The 20,119-nt window shown below is 40.1% G+C and overlaps 1 protein-coding gene across 1 annotated transcript in view; it reads left to right on the top strand.

Annotated features, from left to right (window-relative positions):
- Positions 1-20,119, top strand: part of LOC124606313 (MAP kinase-activating death domain protein) — a 612,624-nt gene that overhangs the window by 187,606 nt on the left and 404,899 nt on the right. The window contains exons 16-17 of the mRNA XM_047138295.1: positions 12,647-12,748; positions 19,758-20,080. Coding sequence (XP_046994251.1) covers positions 12,647-12,748; positions 19,758-20,080 — 425 coding nt within the window. The remainder of the gene's footprint in view (positions 1-12,646; positions 12,749-19,757; positions 20,081-20,119) is intronic.

The following is a 20,119-nucleotide window of genomic DNA, read 5'->3' as shown; positions in this document are numbered from 1 at the left end:
TGGCGAAAGAATACACCCTTGTTGTACTCACAAATTGACTTGGAATGGCTCTGTTAGTACTTGGCACTCATAGTCTTCATACATCTCCTTGATGATGTTAATATTCTTCATTGGAATGCCATATTTTGCAAGTGTATCCCACATGACTCTTCGATTGACAGAGTCGAAAGCCTTTTCAAAGTCAATGAAGGTACAGTGGAGGGTGTGTTGCCACTCTGCACTTTGTTCCAGGATCATTCTGAGAGTATTGATAAGGTCCACACAGCTTCGATGTTTTCTTAAACTCACCTGTTCTCTCTTCAGTTGTGCTTCCACAGAATCCTTAATGTGGTTTAAAATGATCCTTGAAAGAACCTTACTTGGTACTAACAATAGGGTAATGCCCCACCAGTTGCTGCAATTAGTAACATCTCCTTTTTTGCATATTTTCATGATAATACCTCGTTTACAATCTGTTGGCAGTTTCTCCTCTCCCCATATCTTCTTTAAGAGGATGTACAATAGCTCGACAGTGGTGTCCAAGTGTGTTTTCAGCATCTCAGATGTTATATTATCTGGTCCTGGTGCCTTCCCATTCTTGATCTGCTGCAGTGCTATCCTACTTTCTGCTTTCGTGGGTGCATTTACACCAATGCTGGGCCGAGGATCATTGTATTCCATTTGTTCTTGTTCTCCTACCTCACCGCCAAGGTCTCTATTCAGAGTTTTGTTAAAGTGTTCTTTCCACCTATGTGATTGTTCTTCACATTTAGTTACTATCTCCTCTTTCTCATTCCTTACTGCTCGGTTCCTCTGGAAGCTTTTCTTTGAGAGCATCTTAGTGATATCATATAGTTCTTTTACATCCCCCCTCCATGCTGCCTGCTCTGCTCTATCAGTCTGTTCATCTATCCATCTTCTATGGTCTCTTCTCACACTCCTTTTCACTTCCTTATCTGCTGCTCTATAATCAGCTTGTGTCTGTGCTTTTTGTTGCCTGGTCCTGCTCTGATTTACTCTTCCCTTGGCCTCCTTTCTATGGGCGATCTTCCTCCAGGTATGTTAAGACATCCAATCTCTCCACAGGTGACTTTTAAAGCCAAGTTGTCTCTCACTTACTTGCACAAAAGTATTCTTAACTTCTGTCCACATTTCCTCCATGTCCTTATCCTCAGCGATCTCTTGTTCCAGGACCTGGAATCTATTCCAGAGTTCCAGCTGAAATCCCTCACTTATCTGTGGATCTTTCAGTTTACTATGTTGAATCTTCTTTCTGGAAACCACAATCTTCATTTGGAAACTGGCAGTAACAAGATGGTGGTCGCTACTTGCGTCTGCTCCTCTTCTATTCTGCACATCTTCCAGGCTCCTACTGAACTTCCTGGATACTGCGATGTGGTCAATTTGATTTTCTGTAATATGATCTGGAGACACCCACGTTATCTTATGACATCTCCAATGAGGAAACAAAGTCCCTCCTATTACAAGGTCATGGCTTGCGCAGAAGTCACTAAATCTTTCCCCCCTATCATTCATTTCACCCAACCCATGTACCCCAATTATCTGTTCAAAACCCTCATTGTTATCTCCCACCTTAGCATTAATGTCTCCCATAACAATGAGGATATCTTTCTTGGTTACTTTCCTTACAATTCTCATAGCAGGTAATAGAACTCCTCCTTCTTCTCAATGTCTGATGTCTCTGTGGGGGCATAGCATTGGATGAGCATCATGTTTCAGACCTTCATCTTAAATCTGTCAGTCCTGATCCTACTGAACACAGGTTTCCATTCTAGAAAGCTTTCCTTTGCTGCCTTGGTGAACAATAGCCCAACTCCATCCCAATGTTCCTCTTCCTCTTAACAAAAAATGGCTCTGAGCACTATGGGACTCAACTGCTGAGGTCATTAGTCCCCTAGAACTTAGAACTAGTTAAACCTAACTAACCTAAGGACATCACAAACATCCATGCCCGAGGCAGGATTCGAACCTGCGACCGTAGCGGTCTTGCGGTTCCAGACTGCAGCGCCTTTAACTGCAGGGTCCTCTTAACATCCTGAATATAAAAATTTAATTCCATCTGATGTCTGCATTTCACCAAACTCTGGCCACTTCACTTCACTCAATCCCAGGATATGAAGCGTATAGTTATTCATTTCCCTTGTCACTTGTTTCAGCTTGCTACTCTCCCTCAAGGTTCGTTTATTCCAAAAACCAATTTTCATTTTCCTTTTCATGCCAAAGGTTGTTACCAGTTTATCTATCTGGTTTTGTATTCTTGTCTCAGTTTCAGTAATCCTTGTCATCCAGGCACTGACGATTTGCCAGATGTTTGGCATAAGGTATTGGCATTTCGTCTGCACCCCTATCAATATTTTAATCGCCAGCATCAGTTAAGTGGGGGAGATGGGAAGGAAAAGAAAAAGATTGGGCTAGGGATAGGAAAAGGATAGGAGACAAGTTTTTGATAGGTCGTTGTGGGACACACTTGGTCTGGCCCCTCCCCTTTAGCCTGTCTGGCATAGGTGGCCCTGCTGGTAGCTACACTACCACTGGCATAGTCCTCTGGATCCAGAGCACGCAAACCTCCTCACCCGCACAGACAGTGCTACATTAAGGCGGTACCCCCTGAGGAGGATGAATTGCATGGCAACCAGGTAAACCAGTGAATCTGAACAAGTCTCTGTTAATATAAATTGTAAATGCAAGAAAAATCTTCACAAAATCAGATTTTATCTTGGAAAGCACCACAGTAAAAGAAAGGAAGACTGATGTAGGCAAACTGAAAATTTGTAAAATTACTCAGAATCAAAATCATTAGAGAGATGCTAGAAAGAGAGTGAGATGGAATATACCTGTGTAATTCTGCAGGCACTCTTCTGTCTTTATGGCCCTAATTTCCTTTTTGTCAGTGTTTCTTTTTTTGCTGTCTTCTGCCTTTTCTATGCTGGATATATAGTCTTTGTGAATTCTCTTTGTGAGTATGTGATATCAATCCCATCAGTTTTTTCCCAGAAAAATGTGAGTGTGTGTAAGACTATTCTAGTGTTGGGGAAATCAAATTAAGCTATTTTTTGCATACATAACAGATGTAGAAAAATTTTGATAATTGTTTTGGAGACAAAATAAATGCTGTATCCAAGGTTCTCAGGTGTCCAGCAGATCTGGTCGTCGAAGTTCCACAATATTTCGGCGAATAACCGTTCCCCCATCATCAGCTGGTGCTGATGGAATTCCATCAGCACCACCTGATGATAGTGGAACAGTTATTCACAGAAAATCGTGGAACTTTGACAGTTGGATCCGGCTGGACACTCGAGAACCTTGGATACAGCACATTCACCAGGAAAGCCTCAGATCACAAAATAAATGCTATTTTGCCTGCACCATACAGTTTTAAGAGTTTATCTGAAATGTACTGTTTGGAACAGAAGAAATGTTAACTGCAGTAGCAAAGCTATTGGACACATGTATGGAAACTAAGATATCAAGTCTTTAGACTGAAGTATAAATAAAAGAGTTGTTTTATCTTAATAGAACTCATTTATTGCAGTGGTAGGCAAAAAAATTTGAACACACACCTTATATTGTGCACGGCCAACTTTCATGTCAAAAACAAATTGAATTCTCCTGTAAATATATTCTTACAAATCCTGAATGGTTTTCAATGAGATTTTATATGAAGTATACTGGGCTATCAGTTACTTTTCCAATAAAGACCTGAATGGGTTGAGAATATTCAAACCCAATTATTGTGGGTGTCAGAGAAGACCTGTTGTTTCACACTCATATTCATAAAAATATTGTTGTTATTTACAGCCTTCAACATCACTGTCATTATGGAAGAGGTGGTCCATTGTTAGGAATAATTTCTTCAAAACTGAACAGAGTCTATCACTTACATTTCTTCTGTTCTGAGTGGTGTACATATAAACTGTTTATCCTCACTTGCTTTGGTGGGTATCCAAACCACCAGGAAATGAATACATGTTGCTATAAGTCTTCAATAGATGGACTTCATGAAGTGGAAGTCCAGGAGGTAGTGAAGTCTGTGTAGCAATACAACAATCCCAGACTAGTAAACACTCAAGACAGAAAGACAGCTAGAAAGTACAGCAAGTGGTGTGCTGTGCCATGAGTCCAGGGCACAGCCTCAGCAGCAAACAGTTGCTAGTGGGTGGCACCATGTGATGTGCTTATCTTGGTGGCAACTACACCCAATCGCTCCTATTGCTTCTCAGTACCTACTTCCCACCAATGCTTTGCACTGGGGCAAAGGGCAGAGGGGGAAGGAGGAGGCCCAGAGGCTGGTTTGGTTTTGGGATGAGTCCACCATTGCTGCCCCATCAGTGCCTGAGGAGGATTCAGGGGTGACATGTCACACTGTGGGTGGAGTTGATTGCAGTGGTGGACCAGCTGCTCCTGGCCGATCACCACCTTGAACATCTGTTGCCCCTACTGCAAATCACGATACCCTGGGTCCACCTGATATTTCGGCTAAACATCATGAGAGCCAGCATGGTAATACAGTGTGGTGCAGGAGGCATGGAGCCTACAGTGAGCATGCAGGAGGTCAAACAATGTACATGGTTGACACTCAAGCAGAATCTTGGCCGGGCTATGTCCATTGGCAAGGGTGAATCAGTACATGACCAGGTAGCTGTTGAGTTCATCCATTGAGTTCGCCAATGTCAAAATTTTTGTCATTTACAACTTGAACATTCTGACCAACCACTTGGTTTCTGAATTGGATGCTGAGTGAAGCAGGGAGGTGTCAGGTGCTCAAAACAATTTTGCCTTCAGAAATCCTGGAATGCCGAAGCCATAAATTGTGGTTCTCGTCAACAAAATACTAAATTCTGAAGCCTCAAATTGTGGGCCATTGTGAGAAACCAATGTAACTGGGCCCCCTTCTATAGCAAAGATTGTAGATAAGGCACAGGCCTTAACCCTGGAGGATGTTGACATTTGCACTACGAATGGGAAATCTGAAAGGGCTTGGGTGTCAGGATGGGGCTGTAAGCTAAAATGCTGTGCTGAGTTCAACACCTTGCAAATGCAATAGGTTGTTCACACTGTTAACAAATCTAAGTGACATGATGGGACCAACAACACAGTCAGACGCACCTGTGGCCAGTATTAATTGTTCGCCTGGTTGGAACGTTGCCAAAGAAGCGGCTTATCTAACACACTTTTTAAGTTTCACAAATGCTCTTGTACACTTTTCTGACCACACAAATGGAGCACCCTTTTTTACATAACTACTTAAGGATGTGGGAAATATGAGCAGCATTTGGAATGAACTTGGCATAATAATTGACTTTGCCCAGAAAACACTGCAATTCTTTTAAGATTCTTAGGCACTTGTAAAATAATAATGACAGTCACATGGTCATGTGTGGGTGTAAGCCTGTCCGTACTTAATAAATGGCCCAAATAGTTGCCAAGTAAAATAAAAATGGTAGTCTCATGAGCTTGTATGGGTGTAAGCCCATCTCCGCTTATTTTGTGGTGCAAATACTTGACTCTCGGCTGAAAGAAACTAAATTTGGTGAGACGACTGTGTAGGCCATTGGCTTGCAGCCACTCAAACAACACATGTAATTGCACAAGTGCTGCTCCCATGTGGCCCCATAACTAACAAATCACTCAAATAATTGTCACAATTAGGGATGCCCTGGATGAGCTGTTCTAGATACCTCTGAAAAATTGCAGAAGTACTAGTGACCCCAAATAACTATCTGTTATATCTGTACCTGCCGAATGTGGTATTAATCACCAGAAACTGTTTTGTAGACCCATAAACAGGTAACTGAATTTACACATCAGTGAGATCAACTTTTGAAAAATACTGACCTCCAAGCAATTTAGTTAAAAATACCTCTTGCCTAGGGACTGGTACAAATGGACATTTGTTTGGGCATTAATGGTACACTTAAAATAACCACAGGTCCAAAGTGATGCATTAGGCTTTTGTGCAATAACCATGGACATTGCCCATTAATTAGACAAGACAGGAGAGATAACACCTAGATGCTGCAGTCTGTCCAGTGCTGCCTTAACATGTTTGCACAAGGCAAACGGTATCAGATGAGCCCTACAGAACTTAGGTATTGCCAAATGGTTCAAAGAGATGTGTGCCTAAGGTAGGTCCAAATAGTTGTTGAAATTTTTGCACCATGCATCTAGCTTTGTTAATAGTATTGCATTAGAAATTAGATTTACCTGATTCTGAATTTGGCACCCAAAAAGTGTGAAAGTGTCAAGATAATAAATGTTAGTAGTCATCCAAGAATTAACTACAAGCAAGGTTAATTGCTGAGCTAAGTTTTTGTACTTAGCTTGCACCCTGATTTGATCCTGCAGTAGGACTGACTGGCTGTTGTACGTCAACACTTTGTGTGCTGGTCCACACAGCGGCAGGGAGCCTATGTGCCGGTAAGTATCCCCATTAATTAGGGACACAGCTGAGCTGGTGTCCAGCTGGAAGTCTGCCGTCACCCTACTGACATCCAGTTGCAACATGATATGCTGCATCCCATCAGCTGTTGTCCCTGGCAGTGGTGGGATAGCATGCAGCTTGCTAGTAGCCAAAGTTGACACCTGCTTGCTGAAGCAGACACTCGAAAGGTGTCCTGGCTGATGACAAACAACACAGATAATGTTACAGTACAGGCAGTGATGCTGTTGATGATGAAGGCCACACTCTGGACATGATTTTACAGCATGGCTTTTGCTGGAGTTCTCATACAATAACGGAGAGGAAACTTTGTCAGGAGCCACTGCTTGCTTTGCGACACATTGATGGTGAACAAATCACTTTCAGCTTTGCGCATTTACTGATGTGGAGGGTGAGGAAGCACCAACCACTGAATCTATTGGCATTAGGTGCACAAGAGCTTGGTGAACCAGATTATGGCCTTGACTGAGAGTCATTAGTTGAGTTACAAGTGCAATGGTGATTAGCTACTGAAGCCAGTGTCACCTGACTACTTGACGCTCAGATGATGACCTTGACTGGGAGTCATCAGGTGATCATTGGGTGTGATGACAATTAATACTCCTATCAATGTCGAAACCATAACAATCATCAAAAAGAGCTTGTGCCAAGACAGTAACTTTGGATGCCTTAGCAATTTTCAACACACCACTCGAAGTTGGATGTGAAGTTTCTAAAACCTTTACACTAACCCCATGATCTGGAACCTGGCAGATTATAAAGTCCCAAATTAACAAATGTATGTAAGATGTGTCACACTTGTGAGAGGCAAAATCACACTTGCAAGTGCCTTATAAATCAGCAGCCCATACCTTAGTTTCCTTAACACTGCGATTCAACCTGAACCTAGCTGCAATGAAGTGCATTTGGTGACTGTAGTATTCAGTCAGCAAACTACAAACTTCAGAAAACTTCAAAGTTTTGGGATCCAAGACTGTGTGTAATTTTTGCACCATTTCATACAATTTACTACTAGATCACAGTAACAGTACATTGTGGCGTGCAGGATCATAAGTTTGATTTGCCGTGCTGTGCAGTTCAAAACACTATTAACAGACCTCCCAACTCTCACTTACCTCATTGAAAGAAGTGAATGGTAGAAGGAGAGGTGCAGACACAGCAGCTGCCTTCTGTTGTTGATTCTAGAGAGACTGTAACAGCAGTGTGTGCTGTTCCTGCTGCTGCTGCTGCTGCTGCTGCTGCTACTACAACTTGACAAATTCAGGATCTGTGGTTCACTACACGAAATGGCATTGTGAAAAATTCCTCATTACTAGTTTTCTATCATGTGTGGTGTTGGTAGAAACATGTATATCGTCACTTGGTCTGGTGGGTAACAAACACACATTCCTATAACCCTGCAGTAGACTGAGTTCATGAAGTGAAGGAAACACTAACAAGACTGGGACATAGCAGAGTTGATGAATCAGTACAACAATTACAAATTAGTAACCGTTTGAGACCAGAAACAAGCTACATCAACTTGGCTGCGCAGTGGTGTGATACGAACAGCTACAAATACAGCAAGTAGTGAGGGAGCCATGAGCCTGGACACAGGCTCAGTGCCAAATGGTCGCTACCAGGTGGTGCCACTTGACACTCATATCTTGGCAGTGACTCCACTTATGGCAGCAGCCTGCAGCTGCTGATAAGTCCACATCTGTGCTAGGCAGGGAATCCAAATCACTGATGGTTACAAAAACATTGGTCTCATAAATGTTTCTAGGTAACTTTCATGTAATGTGATTGCAGGACTCAGTAAAAGCCTTAAAGAGGCTTAGTAGCAGGTGATGGCTAAAGTGAACAGTGGCTCTCTTCACATATTATTCCCAAACATTACTCAGATAGTTGTAGACTCTTGTTCTGAAATTACTGCAGCTGCCATCAGTGACCAGTTTACTCAGCACTGCATAGCATCTCTGGTTGGGGGTTGTTGACACACAATTATTTCACAATAATTGATCTTTTTCCTTCTTGTATCTACGTTGTTAAAATTGCTAAATCATGATGGTGGGGTGGTATTTACTTCTATCTCTACTTACATGTTTCACAACCCACCACACACACACACACACACACACACACACACACACACTTGCAGTATTTTATGACACTGACTTTTTGTACATCTAAGTCTAAGTCTTTGTAGGTTACAGTCACTTTGTAATGAAATTAATGATTTCTGGGCATGGTGTGGAGTAGAGTCTTGACTGTATGGCTCATGACTATCTGGCTTCAGTTCTGTATGACCTACTTCATTAACCCTTTAACTGCTCTGGACATGTTAACGTGCATGTCTTTGTACCTGTCCCTGTGTGCTCTGAACGTGTTTACACACGACACCAGTCCTTCTACCTAGCATACGTTCAGAGTACCAGGTAGAAGGACTGGTGACATGCATAAACCCATTCAGAGCACACAGGGACAGGTACAAAGGCGCGCACGTTAACACGTCCAGAGCAGGTAAAGGGTTAATATCATAATAATACTTTTCCATGATAAAATGAAGATTAATTTATTATACATGCTGTAATTTTCCAAAACTTTAGCAAGTGGCACCAGCTACAATGTTATGTGGCCTATCAAAATGTATTGTGCATCTTTCATGCTTGTACCACATCTGAAATCACAGCTGTAAGATTTTATTGCTACTGAATAAATTACCAGAACCACTCTTCAACAAATGATACGAGGGCAGTTCAGAAAGTAACCTCCGATTGGTCACAGTGCAGGTTGTGGGGGGAGTAGCGACGCCATCTGTGCGTTCACGCACTCAACAGGTCAGTCGGCATCAAGCCGTGGTCGAGTGAACGTCATACCTGCGCTAGTTTAGTTTTTGTGGCAGTTTGAAATGTGTGCTGCAATAGAAAACCCCGCCAAATGTGAAGTGCGTGCTGTCATAAGGTTTTTTACAGCCAAAGGATATTCTGCAGCAGCTATTCATTGTGAGCTTTGTGCCGTGTACGGACCAAGAGTTATGAGTGAAGGAGTTGTCCGTGAATGGGTACGTTTATTTAAAAGTGGATGAGAAAACGTTCATGATGAAGAGAGGAGTGGTAGACCATCATTGGTGACTGACGAACTCGTTCAGACAGTTGATGCAAAAGTTCGTGAAAATCGACGTTTCTCAATGTCGGAGTTGTCTACTGGTTTTCCACAGATTTCTAAGACTCTCTTGTACGAGATAGTGACAGCAAGATTGGGTTACCATAAGTTCTGTGCACGATGGGTGCCCAAAATTCTTACCGACCACCACAAAACTCAAAGAATGGCCTCTGCATTAGACTTTCTGTCACGTTATGAGGACAAAGGAGAACCATTGTTAAACAGAATCGTGACCGGTGACGAAACCTGGATTAAGTACGTGAACCCTGAGACAAAAGAACAATCAAAGATGTGGGCACATTCAAATTCGCCTACCAAACCAAGAAAAGCCTCGCAAGATTTTTCTGCCAGAAAACTGATGGCAACGGTGTTTTGGGATGCCAAAGGGATGTTGTTGGTTGAATTCATGGAACGTGGTACGACCATTAATCAAGACGTGTACTGTGAAACAATAAAAAAGTTACGATGGGCTATACAGAACAAACGCCGTGGTATGCTGACTTCCGGTATCGTTTTTTTGCACGATAATGCCTGTCCTCACTCTGCTCGCAGAACAACGGCCCTTCTTGAGTCCTTCAAGTGGGACATTATCAACCATCCACCTTACAGCCCAGACCTGGCGCCAAGTGATTATCACCTCTTCATGCATTTGAAGAAATGGCTTGGGTCACAGCGGTTTGATGACAACGAAGAGCTCAAAGATGCGGTCACAGGCTGGCTCCAGGCACAAGTGGGTGATTTTTATGCAGAAGGAATTTCAAAGCTTGTGAAGAGATACGATAAGTGCCTCAATCGCTATGGAGACTATGTAGAAAAATAGTGCAAAAAATGTAGTTGTAAGATGTATATATTAAAATATTTTTATTTAACTTGGTGTATTTTTTTAAATCAACCGGAGGTTACTTTCTGAACGGCCCTCGTACATGGAAGCCTTCTTCCAGCACTCACAACCAACAATGAACACACTTGGAGAGCGGCTCTGTTGGCAGCCCAGTGTTCTTTGTTTTGTTTTTGCTAATCAGACATTGAGAGTCTGTGTATTGTTAAATTGTTGTTTTGTGTTGTCCTTTGTGTTTTAGTTTTAATTAAAGAGCCAAAAAAAAAAAAAAAAAAAAAGCTTGTTGTGACTGTGTATCAGAAACTATGTGCTGTAATGAGACCAATTTCTGGGGTAGAACCGAAAACTTTTTCTTTGGAGTTAGGGCTAGGAAAAAGTGCTGTTTGGGACTGCGAGAAAGATGTAGCATAAATTGAGATATTGTGTGTTTCCCAAACTAGGAAGACAATGTTGAAAGGCAAGCATAAAGAAGCTTTGTTTTTGTGGCATGAATATTTAAGAGGAAAAGGTGTGCTCATTACTGGTCCAACATTGAAAAAAAAAAGGATAAAATAAAAAAAAAAATTGCAGTTTCAGTACCAAATAGAAGGAGAAAATTCAGAATTTACTGCCAGTGATGGATCGTTGGCTCCATGGTAAAAATAGTTACCATTATCTACTGACAAAGAGGCTATGCCATTCTTTACAGACAACCTTTTGAAGTTAATTGACAAAGGGGAATTACTGGCAAACAGATGTACAACTGAAATGAGACTAGTTTAAATTACAAGATGCTCCCTATGAAAACACTTGCTTCAGAAAAGGACACTGCAGCACCCAGATATGAGAAAAGTAAAAAACGGGCTACCATATTGGCTTGTAGTAATGCAACGGGCAACCACATACTTAAGCTTACATCAATAGGGAAATCACAGCAACCTAGTGCTTTCAAAAACCTGAAAAATCAGGAATCACTGCCCCTATGTTACATTCACCAAATGAAAGCATGGATGAATTCAGAAATATTTTATACTAGCTCTAAAGAAACATTTGAGAGACAACAGTTTACTGAGGAAAGATCTGTTGCTTTTTGATAATGTGCTATTGTGTCTTGCCAGTGACGAACTCAGAGCTGGAGATATCAAAGCATTATTTTATCATCAAATGTGACAGCTCTTTGTCAGCCAGTGTAACAGAGCATCCTTGAAATGCTAAAGAAGTAGTATCGCTGCCATCATACTAGTTTGCTGATATGAGCAATTGACAATAATAAAGACTGTGTAACCATTCTGGAGACGATTGACTGGCTAGACGTCCCCTAAGGTGGTTTGTCAAAGTGTGGGGAGAGATTCTCAACGTATCACTTTTAAGGTCCTGGAGAATTCTTTTAGATCATGAAGATGGACATTTTAACTTTGAATTCATGTGTGAAACTGAAATCAGAGATGGAAGTGATGGTACTTCATTGCTCAGAAGTGTACCAGACTGTCAGGATGTTGATGCAGATAACCTCACAGAATGGACAGCGACTGATGAAGTTGATGAACTAATTGGCAATGATATTGTAGAAACAGTGATGCAGAGGGGAGTTATTCATCAGGAAGAGGTAAACTTAGGTGACAGGAGAAATCCCATCCCAAATTCAGAAGGGTTCTAGACAATTGTGTTAGTGCTGCAGTACATTAGTGAACAGGAGGAATAATCGCCAGCTGATTACATCTTTTTGTGTATGTGGAGGGTTATTGCACCACAGAAGAAGGTTGAAGGAGGGAAACATTCATCTATCAAAGCCTCTCTCTCTCTCTCTCTCTCTCTCCTTTTTTTTTTCTTTAAAAAAAACCTGTAAGTTTCATCTTTTCTGTTTGGCTTGGCTTTTCACATATGTATGATCATACATTCATACTTGCAGATCATTTTATGTTTCCTATAATAATTTTTGAAGGGTGCAGTATGTACATAGCAAACATTGCTTGTACTATTATGCACTATTTTAGTTTTTGGATGTGTGCTTGCAAAGTTGTTTCATACACTTCATTGCCAGTTTGAGTGTCACAGCGAATTTATTGGCTTTCATAAGCGACTGTAGAAACAACTTGTTATTATACTACAATTAATTTTATTGAAATATTATCTGATATTATTCTCGGAGACAGCACAACATAAAAAACATAAAATAAAAACATAAAAAACTGTAATTATTTGATAGTTTAGTTGTGTCTTATTTGTGCTGAAACTGTTTGTTCCAGATGAAAGTGGTTCTGATTCAGAAGGAGCTGAGAGCACAAGCTCATCATACTCTTCTCTCAGTGACTTTGTATCAGAAATGGTATCATCCGACTTATCACCAAGTAAGTGTGTCACCAGTTAGGCAACATTCTATACTTTTCACAAGCTCTACTGTGCATTATAAGTTTTAAATAAAGTCAGTGAGTGTAGATTGTGAATTTGATTATAAGTGTATGTGAAAAATATGTGTTTCAGTATAACAGTTGAACATAATGCTCATCTACTTTCAAATCTAAACTATCATCCTTATGCAACAACCAATCCAGTGATTTATAAGCTATTTTCAGTCTCTATCTCTCTCTCTCTCTCTCTCTCTCTCTCTCTCTCATTTTTTCTCTTTTATGTACAATAGGGATTTATTTTTACTTTTAATTCAACAGTACATAGACAGCTTATCAAAAATCTCCAGTCATGGAACTCTACATATTTTATACATAGTACTCCTCAATCTACTCTTATTAAATTAACAAATTTGTAAATAAACGATAACTGAAGTAGTGAAACAGCAATGTATGTAAAAAGACCAATATACCTATTAATGATCAGATTATGGAGATGTTACTCTACTTACTTCAAAACAACTTCCAATATACAGCTTATATAACACCTCTTTCATTGCTCCCTTGTTGTCTTCTTTGTGTTTCTCCAGACTATTCTTCTTCCCATCACCAAAATCTACATGCTACTTCTTTCAATAGAGAGCATGCAAAAACATTGCACAAAAATCCCCATGCCCAATAGTCCTGTCATCCTTTAGTCAGTTAGTTATTTGCATGTTATTTGGATTTGACAACATGCTGACCAGTTACACAATTTAGTAAGGCTTTCTTTTCTCATTTTTGCCTGTGCATAACACTGCTTTATGTTTAACTGTGTTCAATGTCTCTCTCTTCATCTCTTAAAAAAAAAAACAACAAAAAAACACTCTTTTTGCACAAGACACATACACACACACACACACACACACACACACACACACACACACACACACACACACACACCAAACTAAACACGTTCAGAAATTATTCTGTAAAACAGAAGTACTTTTCAAGTGGATATGACTTCAGTTTGTGTTTCAAGTTAATTTTAGTATCAATTGCATTCTTTACATCACTCCATAGTTGGTCAAAGACTTTTACATTTGAATACCTCACTCCTTTCTATGCTGCACTAAGGCTGAGTCATGAACAGTGTAAATTGTTTCTCCTCTCAGGTTTATATTCAGAATGTTACTGTTTTTTCAAGTCTTTGGTTAATCATTGACAAGAAACTTCATAAGGGGCACTTGTCGGTATGCTCAACAGTGTAAAGAGCTTCTGCGAAACATACTCTCTAAGACACACCAGCTAAAAGTCTTTGATGAATAATATTACATCTACATATACATGGCTACTCTGCATTTCACACTTAAGTACCTCACAAAGGTTTCATCAAACCATTTTCATACTACTTCTCTACCATTCCACTCTCGAATGGTGCGTGGGAAAAAGGAACACCTAAATCTTTCCGTCTGAGCTCTGATTTCTCTTATTTTATTATGATGATCATTTATCCCTACGTAGGTGGGTGTCAACAAAATATTTTCGCATTCGGAAGAGAAAGTTGGTGATTGAAATTTCGGAAATAGATCTTGTCGCAAAGAAAACCACCTTTGTTTCAGTGACTGCCACCCCCAACTCGCGTATTGTATCAGTGACACTATCACCCCTATTGCCTGATAACACGAAACGTGCTGCCCTTCTCAGCACTTTCTCGATGTTCTCCGTCAATTGTACCAGGTAAGGATCCCATACAGCGCAGCAATATTCCAGCAGAGGATGTACAAGTGTAATGTAGGCTGTCTCTTTAGTGAGTTTGTCACATCATCTAAGTGTTCTGCCATCAAAGCGCAGTCTTTATTTCGCCTTCCTCACAATATTATCTATGTGGTCTTTCCAGTTTAAGTTGCTCATAATTGTAATTCCTAGGTATTTAGTTGAATTGGCAGCCCTTAGATTCGTGCGATTTATCTTATACCCAAAATTTATCGGATTTCTTTTAGTACCCATGTGGATGACCTTGCTCTTTTCTTTGTTTAGTGCCAGTTGCCACTTTTCACACTATATAGAAATTCTCTCTAGATCATTTCATAATTGGCATTGATCATCTGATTATTTTACTAGACAGTAAATTACAGCGTCATCTGCAAACAATCTAAGGGTGCTGCTCAGATTATCATGTAGATCATTTATGTAAATCAGGAACAGCAGAGAGCCTATGACGCTACCTTGCAGAATGCCAGATATCACTTCTGTTCTATTCAGTTGTTTACTGTCCATCACTACACTGTGACCCCCCTGAGTTTATCGCAACATAGAAAACATAAATGAAACACTACAAAAGAGGTGACTGCTATTTTTTGGACATTTATACAGAATGAACAGCAACAGGTTAACCAAAGGGACTTTTAAATATCTTTGGGACAAGAAGCCAACGATAGCCTGGATTCAAGAAGATAGGAAATATTTGCAAAGAAACAACCTAAGTGAAAAAGATGCAACAGAAAGAGAGATTTTCAAGAGGAAAGTGTTAAAAATGGAAGGATTTCAAGGCAAGAGAGAAGGAGAAGAAGACAGGCCCAAAACAGTCTGAGGAGAGACAAAGGATACATAGTGAAAAGATGAAACAATACTGGAGGAAAAAGAAAGAACAACAAAGATGGAAGCATTGAAATTTGTGCATCGTCCTTAAATGACCCAAACGAAGAAAGAAGAATAATAATTGGCAAGTTGTGAGTAGAACTCTTGCACTGAGGGTTCTGTACAAACTTAATTATGTATATAGACAGTTCATCCATTCCATCTCGACCATTGATACTTGGAAGATATTGGTCCCAGGGATTCTAAGATTTTCGAGAATGTTTTAATTTTTGCAATATATATGTAACATAAAGTCATGCAGGAGGCGGGTGACCATTATGATAATCAGTAGTTCTCCATTCAGGCTGACTGGGTTGCAATGGTAAAACTCATTTCCTGCCTGACGTTTGACTTTATTGCTCATATGATGCGTTTCAGGATTTATCCCTCATCAGATATCCAGTAGTGGTTAATGCATGTAGATATGGCATTTCAAGTTGTATATGAAACAAACATGCACAGACTTCACCATTGTGATCCTGTCAGTGTCAATGGAGAACTAATGATAGTTTTAATTTCAGTATGATGGCAGATAACAAATGAAAAAAGAAATATTTTTTCCTTGTGTTGTAATTAAAAGTTAACAGTTTTCAGATTTTTTTTCCATTACATGGACCATGAAACTTCACTTCTTGCCAAATTTCATCATTGTTGATCAACGGGAAGTATGGTATAGGTTTTGATGAGTGAGCTTCCGAGTATCAAAATATGTAACATAAATGGCCATACCTTTTGATTGCATTGACTTAGAAGCTAACATTTATTCTTCCGCCAAGGGACCATAAACATTAGCATATGGCATAAATTTCAACTTGATATATCTATCCTTTCCTGAGTGAAACAGGTCTTAACAGGTGGATGAACAGACAGACAGTCTGATAACAAATGACAATTTTTTTTCATGTGATATAATTACAGATTTACAGTTTTTGGAATTTTTTGCTTTGGTTGTACTGCAAAATCTTTCTTTGAGCCAAGTTTCATTATTTTAGGCTAATGAAAAGTATCCTATAGATTTTAATGAGTGAGTTTGCATGTATCAAAATATGTGACATAAATTGCCATATATTTTGAATGCATTGACTTAGGAGCTTCATTTTTTTACACTGCCAAGGAATCATATGCCTTAGTGTGTGGCATAAGTTTAAACTTGATTTGTGTATGACATAAATTTCAGCTTGATATGTTTACTCTTTCCTGAGGAAAAGGGATTTTTACAATCAGTCAGACAGGCAGACAGACAACAAAGCGATTCTATAAGGGCTCTGTTCTTATCTATTGAGGTACAGAACCCTAAACATGCACTTTTTTATGTAGCTCTGTTTTAGGTTGGTGCATTTTGTACAGAGTTTTTCCAGTATTCTATCACAGAATTGTCAGTCTGAAAAATCTATAAAATACACAGTTAATGCTGCCCTAACTACTTCTTTGGAAACAAAACATTGTCCTGCAATGAGTAACATTAGATGTGGCAATATGCCTACCAGATCTGGTGAAAAGATCATATTTTTCAATAATTTGTACTTCAATTCCCTCAGTTTTCCCCTTCTCAAAGCACCTTTGTGGAAAAGTTTATTGACCTGATAAATGTTGATCTTTTTTATACAAACAATTTTTTCTATCTAGTAAGCCCAAAAGACTTGTGTACTACTTGCCAAGTGTTGTTTTACCAATGAACAGTAATCCAAAAGAGCAGCCTCATTAGCATTCCTAAAAGTGACCATAACCTTTTTGGCAGATTAGATTGATTGTCCTTTGTTTTCTGCGGGGCAGCCAGCTTCTGCCAACGGATTTGGTTGTTGTTTCATTTCAGACTTGTGTCTGTGGACCCTTGTCTCATCCACAGTAACAAACAGGCACGAAAAAGCAGTTGAATTCAAATGGTCTGAACATAACTGATAAATTCATTGTTTCATTTGTTTGTTGTCGGCTTTCAGCTAAAGTGGCTATCATCTTCCATAAAACTGTCTCATATTTAATTCTTCATGTAAAAGGTGCCTTAGTCTTTTTTCTGTTACCATATGCCCTTGACATTATTCTGTACACATTTCATCACTGACTGTCAAAACTAACCAGGATTAGTTGCCCAGTTCTTATCAAATTTGAATGGGTTTATGGGTGTTAACCAGAAGAACACTGGAGTTAAATGCAAATGGCAGCTGTGTCAACATCAGAATCAACCATGATTGTACGCAGGGTGGCAGTAATCAGTAATCATACAGCTCGACAGAGGCCAAGGAGAATCCACAATAGTCACATTCCTTACATAGTAAAAGTTGAGACATTCAGGCATCAATATAAAGTGGCCAACCAAAACATTATGACCGCTGACCTACGATCGATATAAACCTGCCCAGGCAATAGCAACATCACCTGGTGAGGAACGACTGCTAGTCAGATACAAATGCGGTGCATGTTGTATCAGTGAGTGTGCTGTCCATGTGTACAATGGGGAAGGCGTGCAACCTATCTGAGTCTGACTGAGGGCAGATTGTGATGGCCTGGAGACTAGGCACAAGCATTTCAGAAACTGGACAACTTGTTGGGTTTTCGAGGAGTGCTGTGGTGACTGTCTTCAGCACATGGTAAAAGCAAGGTGAATCTATGTCCATACATCATGGGGTTGGGCAGCCATCCCTCACTGCAGATGTTGGATGTTGTAGGCTGGGCTGATTGGTAAAACAGAACAGGCAGCGAACTGTGGCAGTACTAACATCAGACATTAATGTTGGGCATGATACAAATGTGTCTGAACACACAGTGCACTGAACTCTTCAAACGATGGGCCTCCACTGCCAACGAGCCAGGAATATGCCAATGTTATCAACATGACATCAGCTACCGTGTCTGAAATGGGCACATGACCATCAGTACTGGACGTTGGTGCAGTGGCAGAGCATTGTATATTTGATGACTCCCAATAACATCTTCAACATGCCGATGGGAGAGCACTGATCCATCATCTTCCAGGGGAACACCTCCTTGACGCTTGTACTGTGGACAGAGACAAGCTGGCATTGGCACCATTATGCTGTGGGGAACATTCATGTGGGCATCCATGGGTCCAGTGGAGCTCTTACAAGGTGCCATGACAGCAAAGGAGTATTGTACACTGATTGCAGACCACATACACCCCTTCATAACAGTCATGTATCCTGATGGCAGTGGCATTTTCCAACAAGATAATATCACCATGTCACAAGGTCAGGAGTGTGGTTCGAGGAACACAGTGGCGAGGTCCAATTGATGTGCATGTCTTGCAACTCGCCAGATCCGAACCTGATTGAACATGTCTGGGATGTGACTGAACCTGGTCTCAGAGCTCGTCTGCCCCCTCCCCAAAATTTATGGGAATTTGGTGATTTTTGTATGCAGATGTGGTGCCAACTCCCACCAACAACTTACCAAGGTCTCATTACTTCCATGGCATGATGCATCACCACTGATATCCATGCCAAAGGTGGATACACTGGCTATTAGGTAGGTGGTCATAATGTTCCACCTGATCAGTGTATTTGATTGTGTAATTCATGAATCACATGATAAAAGTCATACTTACTCTTATGTTATTACTGAATGCAATACATTACCATATTTAGCTGTGTGTGTTGTGTTTTCCATTTTCTTTACTGATTTCATATGAACTGGTTCCTCGCCCTTACATCTTTCAGGATTTTAGTAATATTATTATGAAATAAATTGTATGTAACCCACATGACTGTAAAATAATTTATGTAACAGAGGATTGTGTATATGACAGAGTAATCTTCCATTCAGAATGGAATAATTCCTCTCCTTTCTTCTCTTTAAAGATTTTTTTCTGAGATCCAGAATCTCCTTCAAAATTACTATTGACTTTTCTCCCACAGAGATCTGTAAGCTCAATGTGTAAGCAGTCAGGTAAAAGGATAAACAGAATGCAGTAAATATACATGAAAAATTCTGAAAGTCTTAAATTTCTGAGTGAGACATTTCTTGTTCTGCTAGACAATTCCTCCTCTTGTAAAATCAGTGTAGTATACACACTTCCACTTATAAAATGTATCTTAATTAACTGGACTGATCTACATCTATCCAAATTTTCCTTTTTTGCTTGGATCTACAGAAGATAACGTGATGGTTGTGTTCATTTCAATGTGCATACTCAAGTATGTATCAGTGAAGTAAGTGATAAAATAATATTTAAAACAGTTCTGACTGAATTATTTGATTTTTATTGAAATTTCATACAACAAAATTGGAAGAAACATTTGTGCCACAGTTATTCCCTGTAACTCACATTAAGCACACATGATCTGTATTTACTATATACATCAGTCTCAGAGACATGCTGTATAAGATCAGTTTATATATTGATTGATTCATTTGCACATTTTGCCTCTTATTACTACAGGTTTCCCACCAACATCGGTTGATCGTACAGAGCCACCACCAGCTGCACTCACCATTCAGCCATTAGCTCTGTGTAGTGGCCTTGACCACCGCACTGTATATAATCCACCAAGCAGTCTGCAGTTTCCTGGTTCCATGATGCCTGCTGTCAGTGCTCCAGCAACATCACCTCCAGGCTCAACCTCTTCTAGCAGAAGTGATCTCAGCTCGCCTTCCCTGAATCGTGATTCTGAACTTGATTTTGCTGCAGCTGTTGCTGTTGCAAATAGTAGTCAGGAACAATTACCAGCTGAATCATTGCAACCTCAGCGACTGGGAACACTGGTGAGTAAAACATCTGGGACATTCAGTGGAGCATTTAAT

Source organism: Schistocerca americana, chromosome 3 (genome assembly GCF_021461395.2).
Source record: "Schistocerca americana isolate TAMUIC-IGC-003095 chromosome 3, iqSchAmer2.1, whole genome shotgun sequence".
In the NCBI taxonomy this organism is placed as follows: Eukaryota; Metazoa; Arthropoda; class Insecta; order Orthoptera; family Acrididae; genus Schistocerca; species Schistocerca americana.
The sequence above is the reverse complement of the archived record's forward strand: the minus strand, read 5'-3'. Positions and strand labels throughout refer to the sequence as shown.